Source organism: Nannospalax galili, unplaced genomic scaffold (assembly GCF_000622305.1).
Source record: "Nannospalax galili isolate Female #2095 unplaced genomic scaffold, S.galili_v1.0 scaffold1233, whole genome shotgun sequence".
Classification (NCBI taxonomy): Eukaryota; Metazoa; Chordata; class Mammalia; order Rodentia; family Spalacidae; genus Nannospalax; species Nannospalax galili.
In genome coordinates, this window is record NW_008333791.1 from 793,985 (window position 1) to 804,006 (window position 10,022).

Here is a 10,022-nt window from a genome sequence, read left to right on the forward strand (position 1 = left end):
AGGCCAGCCTGGTCTATGTAGTGAGTTCCAGGACAGCTGGGGCTACAGGGAGACCGTCTCAAAAAGACCAAAAAAAAAATTTATTTATTTTGTTTTTGGTACTTTTGAGACAGGGTCTCCCTGTAGCCCCAGCTATGGTCACTATATAGACCAGACTGGCCTTGAACTCACAGGGACTGATCAAACTGCCTCTGCCTCCCAAGTGCTAGGATTAAAGGTGTGCATCACCACATCCAGCAAGATTTATTTTTATTTTATGGATATATGTGTTTTGCCTGCATGTATGTATGTGCATCACATGTGTGTCTAATGCCTATTGAGGCCAAAAGAGAGCATTGGATCCTCTGGAACTGGAGTTACAGACTATTGTGAGCCATCATGTGGGTGTGGGTGCTGGGAACCAAACCCAGGTCCTCTGCAAAAACAGTCAGTGCTCTTACATCTCTCCAGCAACCCTGTCAATTTCTTTTATGAGCTGGATTTTCTTTCCTAGTTCATTCTTTTTTAAAAAATTTTTTATTGAATTTTTGTGATTAAAAATTTTTTTTTTTTTGGTCTTTTTGAGACAGGGTCTCCCTGTAGCCCTAGCTGTCCTGGAACTCACTTTGTAGACCAGGGTGGCCTTGAACTCACAGAGATCCGCCTGCCCCTGCTTCCCCAGTGCTGGGATTACAGGCAAGTGCCACCATGCCTGGCTTTGAATTTTTGTGATTTTTACACAATATAATTTGATGGTTTTTAGATCCCCACAGTTCATTCTTTGATTAAACCTGTAGCTCTTGGAGGATTTGACTTTGCTATGGATTTCCATCATATCTTCCTACCGGACGTGTCTTTTTTTTTTTTTTTTTTTTTCCCTTAGGCTTTTGGTTACTAGGGATTGATAAAAACAGAAGCCATTGACTTCATGTCTACACACCTCCCTGGATTTGTGAGGGGGTTTTGGCTTCTGATGATTTCTCTAATTTTCTATGCACTGAACCTTTAAAAGGGTTTGTTTTGCTTTTTTTTTAGGTTTGTTTTGGGGCCTGGAAGGATGGTCCAGCAGTTAAGAACACTTGCTGCTCTTCCAGAAGAGCTGAGTTGGGTTCCCAGCACCCATGTCAGGTGGCAGGGGCATCCAACATCTCTGACACCTGTATACATGTGCACATAGCATATCACACACAGAGGCACAATCATATAATTTAAAAAATTAAATTAATTTTTATTTTGTGTGTATGAGTGTTTTGCCTACATGTATGTTCATCACATGTGTACCTATGCCACAGAGGACAGAAGAGGGAGTCAGATCCTCTGGAACTGGAATTATAGACAGTTGTGTGCTGCCATGTGAGTACTGGGAACCAAACCCAGGCCTTTTGCAAGACTGCTCCTAGCTGCTGAGCCATCCCTCTAGCCCCTTGTTTTTGTTTTTTTGAGATAGTCTTACAATATAGCCCAGGCTGGCCTTGAACTCATATCCTCCTACATCAGCCTCTTGGATGCTGCTATTATAAATATATGCCATCATGCCTAGCCAGCAGTATTTGTTTATTTGTTTGAGACAGGGTCTTCCTGTAGCCCCAGCCTGGCCTGAGAGATCTGCCTGCCTCTGCCTCCCAAGTGCTGGGATTAAAGACATGCTCCACCATACCTGGCACCAACAGTATTTTAGGGTATATTTTACCTAGTCTTTACAGGTATTTTGTGTAAAGCAGTTTTAATATGCAACTATCACATTACTGGAAATTATACTAATTTCTTTTATGATGTGGTTTCTAGAATGTCCTAATTACCCTTCTGTGAGCATTCCCATTTAATTTATGTATTTATATATTTATTTATTTTGTGTGTGCACGTGTGTATGCAAGTGCCGTGGCCACACTTATGGAGGTTAGAGGATAACTTTTGGGAGTTGGTTCTTACCTTTCACCATGTGGGTCCCAGTGATTAAATTCAGGATGCCAAACTTGGCAGCAGGTGCTTTAACTCACTGAACCATCTTACTGATCTGGACATCACATTTTAGATATCTTTTTTGCTCTAAAATCTAGCATAATCAAAGTTTGTGAGATATGGCCTGACTAGAATACAAGGAGATCATTTTTGTTACTCTATTTGGCCATTATTTGTTTGTGTGTATGTGTATGTATGTACATGTGTGTATGAGTGATATATGTGTGGTGTATGTACATATATGCATTTGGGTTTGCGAGCCCCATGTATACTTGGGAGACAGGGATGATGTCAAGTATCCTACTTTATGATGTCAAGTATCCTACCTTGTCGCTCTGTCTTATTCCCTTGAGGCAGGGTCTCCAACTGAACCTGGAGTTAAGCTGGCAGCAAGGAAGTCCCAGTCATCCTCCTGTCTTGCTTCTTCATAGTATTGGGGTTGCAGATGCACACGTGACTATGTCTGGCTTTTTTATGTTGATTCTGGGGATCTGAACTCAGGTCTTTACGCTTATGTTGCAAATGCTCTTAACCTACTGAGCTGTCTCCAGCCCTCCTCCTGCTCTGTTTGGAGACGGTTTCATGTGGCCCAGGCTGGCTTCAGATTCAATATGTAGTCAGGGATAACCTTCTTTTTTAAAATATTTTATTTATTGTTTTTATTTTATGTATATGCGTGTATTGCCTGCATGTTTGTAAGTGCACTGTGTCGTGCAATGCTGTGGAGGACAGAAGAGGCTGTCAGATCCCCTGGAACTGAAGTTATGGACAGTTGTTAGCTGCCATGTGGGTGCTAGGATTCAAACCCAGGTCTTATGCAAGAACAACCAATGTTCTTAACCGATGAGCCATCTCTCCAGCCCCAACCCTGAACTTCTTATTGTCCTGCCTCTATCTCTCAAGTGCTGGGATTACAGGTGTGCCACCATGCCATGTTCATTTTTCTGGCCGTGTAATGCTCTGTGTCAACTTATCAAGGACTGTATCAATATTGAAGACTGTGTTATTTTTAATTTGCTTGATGCTTTTATTTAGCCAAAATGATCTTTGCCAAGAATATTTTTTTCTTTTTCAGACATACATATAGGAATATTTTAAATTTTTTTGTCTGACTCTAGAGCCTAGTACATAGAAAAAGCTTTTAGTAAAATGATGCCTGAATTTACATTTCTCACTTTAAAAATATTAGAAACCAAGACTGGATATGGTGGCCCACGCCTTTAATCCCAGCACTTGGGAGGCAGAGGCAAGTGGATCTCTGTGAGTTCAAGGCCAGCTTGGTCTACACAGTGAGTGCCAGGTCAGCTGGGGCTACAGGGAGACCTTGTCTCAAAAAGACAAAAAGAGAAGAAACCAGTATGGTGGTGCTTATCTATAATCCCATTACTTGGGAAACTGAGGTAGGAGAATTGAGTTCAAGGCCAAGCCTGGGTTACATAGGGAGTTCCAGACCAGCCCTCAAAAAACCAAACCAAGAAGAGCTAATTTGTGTTGGATCTGAGCATTTTTCTCCCCCCCCACCCTCCTCCTCCTCCTCCTCCTCCTCCTCTGCCCCTCCTTCTAAATATAGTACTGGGATTGAACCTAGGGCCTCACATGGGACATTGTTTTAACGAGATAATTTCAAATTCTGATTCTTTTCTGTTATTTAGTATTATCTGTAAATTGAGCATTGTATCATATGTAAACTGGATATTTTTATTAGTCAAGAACAGAGCCTCAAAGAACTAAAATTTCTTTCTTGATTGATAGCAGTGATTTAATTGTGGTTATTTATAGTTTTTATATTTGTTTATCTTTTCTGTTGGATTGTGAGCCTGAGCTCTCCAGCCCATTTTTTTGTCTTTTTGAGACAGAGTCTCCCTGAGGCCCCAGCTGGCCTAATACTTGCACAGATCTGCCTGTCTCTGCCTCCTGAGTACTGGTATTAAACCACTATGCCTTGCTTATATGTGTTTTGTTTTTATTTTTGTTTTTTATTGTTTTTGAAATGAGGTCTCATATAGTCCAAGAAGGCCTCAGATTCATTGTGTAGCTGAGGCTGGCCATGACTTTAAAAACATTTTTAAGAGCCGGGCGTGGTGGCACAATGCCTGTAGTCCTAGCACTCAGGAGGCAGAGGCAAGCAGATCTCTGTGAGTTCAAGGCCAGCCTGATCTACATAGTGAGTTTCAGGACAGCTGGGGCAACAGGGAGACCCTGTCTCAAAAAGACCAAAAAAAAAAAATTTATTTTTAAAAATATATTTTTAGCATATGAGTGTTTTGCCTTCATTTAAGTAAGTGCACCCATGTGTGCAATGCCTGCAGAGGCCAGAAGAGGGTATCAGATGCCCTGGAACTGGAGTTACCAATGTTTGTTAGCTTCCATATGGGAGCTCAGAACTGAACCCAGGTCCTCTGCAAGAGCAGCCAGTGCTCTTAACTGCTGAGTCATCTCTCCAGCCGGATGTCCATGACTTCTGATTTGCTCACCTCCACATCTCAAGTATAAGAATGACAGGCATGCACTACAACATATAGCTTCTTTTTTCTTTTTCTTTTTCTTTTTTGTTTCTTTTTTTTTTTTTTTTTTTTTTTTTTTTTTTGGTCTTTTTGAGACAGGGTCTCCCTGTAGCTCCAGCTGTCCTGGAACTATGTAGACTAGGCTGGCCTTGAACTCACAGAGATCTGCCTGCCTCTGCCCTCCAAGTGCTGGGATTAAAGGCGTGCCCTACCATGCCCAGCTTCTTTCTTTTTTTGAGACAAGATCTCACTCTGTAGCCCTGGCTGGTCTGGAAAACTTTGTGGAGACCTGTTGCCCTCAAACTTGTGCATATCCTCTTGCCTCCAGCTCTCAAGGGCTGGAACTGCAGGCATGTGCCACCATGCCTGGCTAGGTTTGACTTTTGGTATTTGGGTATTACTAAATATACTGTTTTCCTGTATATTTCCTGTATTATTTCACCATTGGCTGTTAAAATGAGAAGCTCTGCGATGGAGGGATCCGTGGGGGAGGGAGCATCCACTGAACTTTGTCCTTGGGTCTAAAACAGCTCTGACCTAAAAACCTTGAATGCTCTATCTTTTAACTCTGGGCAGGTGCTGGTAGATGTACCTTGTACCACCGACCGCCACTCCCTGCATGAGGAAGAGAACAACATTTTTCAGCGGTCGAGGAAGAAGGAGCGACAGATGTTGCCTATGCTGCAGGCGCACCTTCTGGCGTGAGTGATAACAGTTATAAAATCTTAGGACTTTATGCCAGAGTGCTCTAGAAGTCTAGTCACCTGACAGACAACTGGGAACTTTTGTTAAGACTATCACATAGAAGAATCCTCTAACTGGAGATTTGTCTGGAGGAGAAAGACATGATGAGATGGTCCTTTCCTAGAACAAAAACGCCACACTGGCTATTTTTTTTTCAATATTTTATTATTTTTATTTTACGTGTATGAGTGTATTGCCTGCATGTATGTGAGTGCACCCGTGTCATGCAATGTCATGGAGGTCAGAAAAGGGCTTCGAATTCCCCTGGAACTGGAGTTAAAGACGGTTCATAGCTGCAATGTGGGTGCTGGGAATCAAACCCGGGTCCTCTGCAAGAGCAATCAGTGCTCTTAACTGCTGAGCCATCTCTCCAGCCCCCACACTGGCTATTTTACTTTCAGTACAGTGACTTGAACATTTACTTACTTATTTATTTATTTATTTATTTTTGAGGCAGAGTCTCAATGTGTAAATCAGGCTGGCCTTGAACTTGCAGAGATGCACTTGCCTCTGCCTCCTGACTACTGGGATTAAAGACATGCACTACCTTGCCCAGCAACTTACACATTTTTGGAAAAATAGATTCTGCTACATATGGTGATGTCTATCTGTAGTCCTAGCTATTTGGGAAGCTGAGGCAGGAGGATAGTTTGAGCCTAGGAGTTTGGGGACAGCCTAGGCACTAGCCTGGGCAACATAGTAAGGCTCTATCTCAAAAAAAAAAAAAAAAAAAAAAGAAAGAGACAGAGGAAGGAGAAAGAAAGGAAAGAGAAGAGAGAGAGGAGGAAAAGGAAAGAAAAGCTAACAGAAAAATAGTTACTGAAGTCAGAGCTCTGTCTCTGGGGAGAGAACTCAGTCGATAGCATCAGGGTTTAGTTAATACCAGAGTCAGGCTCGGGGCTCAAAGAATCACTCTAAGAAGGTCTCCTACAGCTGGGTGTGGTGGTGCATGCTTGTAATTCCAGCCCTTGTGAGGCTGAGGCAGGAGGGTGGCAAATTTGAGGCTATTTGGGTCTATATAGCAAGATCCTATCCCAAAATAAAAACAAAAACAACCAGTCAAACAAAAAGGCCTCCTAGAGGAGAGCCCTTGGAGGTGGAGTATGGTTAGATTATTCTCTGCCTTGAAAATGACTTTTCAGTCAGTGTCCTGAGAGACTGTCTAATCCAACCGCCCACCACTGAGTAGACTGTCCTGCCCATGTTTCTAACTCCCTCCATTGCTCTAACACTCCTGGGCAATGCACTAGTTATCTCTTTTCTCTCTTCTTTGTTTCAGGGCTGGACTCCTTGCCACCAAACCAGGAGGTCATGTTGTCTATTCCACTTGTTCATTGTCACACTTACAGAATGAGTATGTGGTGCAAGGTACCATCGAGCTTCTAGCCAATCAGTATAGCATCAAGGTTCAAGTGGAAGACCTGTCTCACTTCCGAAAGCTTTTCATGGACACATTCTCTTTCTTCCCATCCTGCCAAGTTGGGGAGCTTGTAATACCAAATCTGATTGCTAACTTCGGGCCTATGTATTTCTGCAAGATGCATAGGTTGCCCTAGCATCACCCTGTCTCTGAAGTGGGAAGATATAGACTCTGCTGTAAGCATTAAAACTGCGACCAGTGGTAGAGATGCACTCTGGGTCCTATCTCCATCCTGTTTGATTTTCTGAAGATAGTTTTAAGCAGTAGGAGGTAGAACTGCTGTCCAGTTTTGGATTATCAATAGGTTTCTAACTCACTCTCTTCCCACCCCTATCTCCTAGCATAGAGGGTTAGAAGAAATCAGTGAATAAACCCATAGTTTATTTAAGCTGTAAACTTGGGAAGAAACATTTAGCTAATAAAATTGTTGATGTGATATAGAGCTGAGCTTATAGCTGGGGACTTGATGTTAGTCTATATACCATTATAGCTGGGTATGGTGGCTCACACCTTTAATTCCAGTGCTTGGGAGGCAGAGGCAGGCAGATCTCTATGAGTTTGAGGCCAGCCCGGTCTACATAGCGAATTCCAGGCCAGCTGGGGCTACAGAGCGACCCCGTTTCAAAACAACCAAAAAAAAGAAAAGAAAACAACAAAAAAATACCATTATAGTGCTATTTGTTTCAGCTGTAGCTGCTGAATACTTGCTCCCAAGTGCCAAACCCAAGCCCTCATCCTGGCTACAGGACTCTGGATACAAAGCCCCTCTCACCCTTGAGGTGAATTCCATTTAATCAGCTGACAGGCCTAAGCAGCCTCCCTAGTTTCTCCATATGGCACATTGATCTAATTTAAGGAGCAAGTAATTAAAAATGTTAAGCTAATGCCTGATAATCTCCTTATGTTGAGAAAACTTTCCTGAACTGAATAATTGTGGCCATTCCTTCTGCCAAATGTGACTAGAAAGACTGCTTATGGCTATGGGGTATCATATTTTGTGTGTGTTATTCTTGCATTCCTTCATCTACAGCAAGTATCCTGTGAGCTCCTGCATGCCAGCTAGGAAGCTGACAGAGATGTATTTGGGACTAGGGGAAATAATCAGGCCTCTTCATTGTCAGAAGGACAACCTACTTCCTTCTGTTTTCTCATTACCTAGGAATCTCCTAATGTTTTATTTCAAATGTTTTGTTCTAATTTCTAGTCTATGTCCCGGCTCTGGTACCTGTTCTTGGCCTACCTCTAAATTTTTCTGAGCTCTTCCTGGAGCATAGCAGGGCTTTACCTCACACAATGTGTGTTAGGAGTGGCATTACATAGTGTACTGGCTACATGCTGGTTATTCTGTAATATTTGCCAAAATAAGGTAATCTTAGCCAGGTGTGGTGACACACACCTTTAGTCCCAGCACTTGGGAGGCAGAGGCAGGCGGATCTCTGTGAGTTCAAGGCCAGCCTGGTCTACATAGTGAGTTCCAGGACAGCTGGGGCTACAGGGAGACTCTGTCTCAAAAACAAACAAATAAACACACGCAAAAAGATCAAGAAGGTAATCTTTAGTAGCAGGGGATATTAAACATTGCTTGTAGTCCACCCTGCATATAATATTTTTTTTTAATTTTCCAAAAAATAGACCTATGAACCCTTGACTATTTCTTGGATCTTCCTACTTTCTTTATCCTTCCCTTTCTTGTCATTCTTTTTGTCTTTTATGCCAGTCTGTATTTTGGGTATTAGAGGTATCCATTGAGAAGGACCGTAGCTGAGGTTAGGCCATCTCCTTTCTTGGGATTTGTATTACAAGTGAGAACCCTGGAAGATCTTTGAGATTTCAAATCAAGTGAAGCCAGGAAGACAGAACGCCAAGGAACTTGGCTGGTGCTCTGAGTAGGCCCCTACCTACCCATTATTCGTGGTGTATGATCCTTGCCTGCTATTTACTCTGTACTTAATATTGCTGAGGCTGAGAGATCTTTGGTGCCTGGGTTTCTGCCCATAACCTCTTGGATATCCAACCTGATGCAAATTGAATGCTACGTAATAATCACTGAAGTGGAATAGGGTCTACTGGCCCTTGGGTCACAGTCTAATGAGGATAGACAAGATTAGGTAAGAAAAACAGAACTACTGTATTAAGCAAGGTTCTTTAAAGCAACATAACCAATAGAAAAACTATATATATGGATTTATTGGATGAGATAGAGACTGGGTAGTCCAGCTATGGCCATCGGCATACTGATGCGGCAGAGAGCTAGCTTCCAGAGGACAATTTAGCAGTCTCAATCCAACACTGAGGCTCAGAAGCTGTCTGGAGAGTTGTGATACTGGATTAGTGTTGAGGAGCTGAAGGATCAGTCTAATGACTGGGCAGCAGCGAACACAAAGTGGAACAGAAAGAGGCTTGCTAGGTGGAGGGATGCCTTCCTTACACTTCCCTTCTTCATCTGGGCAATTCGTCCTTTTAATGGTCTCGCTCCTGTTTAAAGTGGATCTTCTTCTCCCAAGTCACTGTTCCACAAATGCACAAGTGTTTCATCAGTCCAAGGCATCTCTTAATCCTGTCATGTTGCCAACTCAGACCAACCATCATAACTACTTTGGAAAACAGTTTATCTCCTGTAATTGAACATTTACCCATCCTATAACTCAGTTACTCTAGTACTAAGGATAAATTCAAGAGAAACTCATTCATGCATATGAGGGTATCCGTTAAGGATCTCCTAGCAGTCCTGCTCACAAAGGCAAGAGCCTGGAAACAGTTCCAAATGCCAATAAGCAAAAGAGTGGATGAATAAACTAGAATATCCTCACAATGGTCTATTATACAAGTGTTTTAACATTTATATAGTGCTGGAGTTCATTAATTTTAAATGTGTTTAGTGAGTTTTTTATTTAATAATATAGCATGATCACCATCAAGATATTGAAAATAAGCTAGGAGTGGGGGCATAGGCCTTTAATCCTAGCACTTGGGAGGTGAGGCAGGTGGAATCTCTATGCCAGCCTGGTTTACATAGGCTACAGGCTAGCTGGGGCTTCCTTGTTGGGAGGCTGTATGTAGAGAGATGGCTCAGTGGTTAAGAGCACTTGCTGTTCTTGCAGAAGACCCAGGTTGGGTTCCTAGTACCCACATGGTGGCTAACACAAATCCTTAAGTAGTTCCAGGGAATCCAACACCCTCTTTTGGCCTCTGTAGCACCAGATGTGCACATGGTGTACTTATATACAGGCAGGCAAAACACTCAAATAAATAAATGAATAATCTTTTTTAAAAAAAGTTTGCTTGTGGTCTTTGCTTTCAATCACTTTTTCTGTTCTTAGTGTCTGGCTTTCTGTCACTATGGTTTTAGAATAGGTTTTATTACCTATTCTAGAATTTCATGTTGTGGAAGATAAAGTTGCTTTCTAACTAGATTT

General features: G+C 42.2%; 1 protein-coding gene across 1 annotated transcript in view; it reads left to right on the plus strand.

Annotated features, from left to right (window-relative positions):
- Positions 1-9,786, plus strand: part of Nsun4 (NOP2/Sun RNA methyltransferase 4) — a 34,387-nt gene extending 24,601 nt beyond the window's left edge. Inside the window, exons 5-6 of the mRNA XM_008828512.2 lie at positions 5,019-5,143; positions 6,466-9,786. Of these exons, the coding sequence (XP_008826734.1) occupies positions 5,019-5,143; positions 6,466-6,742 (402 nt within the window). The 3' untranslated portion in view covers positions 6,743-9,786. The remainder of the gene's footprint in view (positions 1-5,018; positions 5,144-6,465) is intronic.
- Positions 9,787-10,022: the final 236 nt, after the last annotated feature.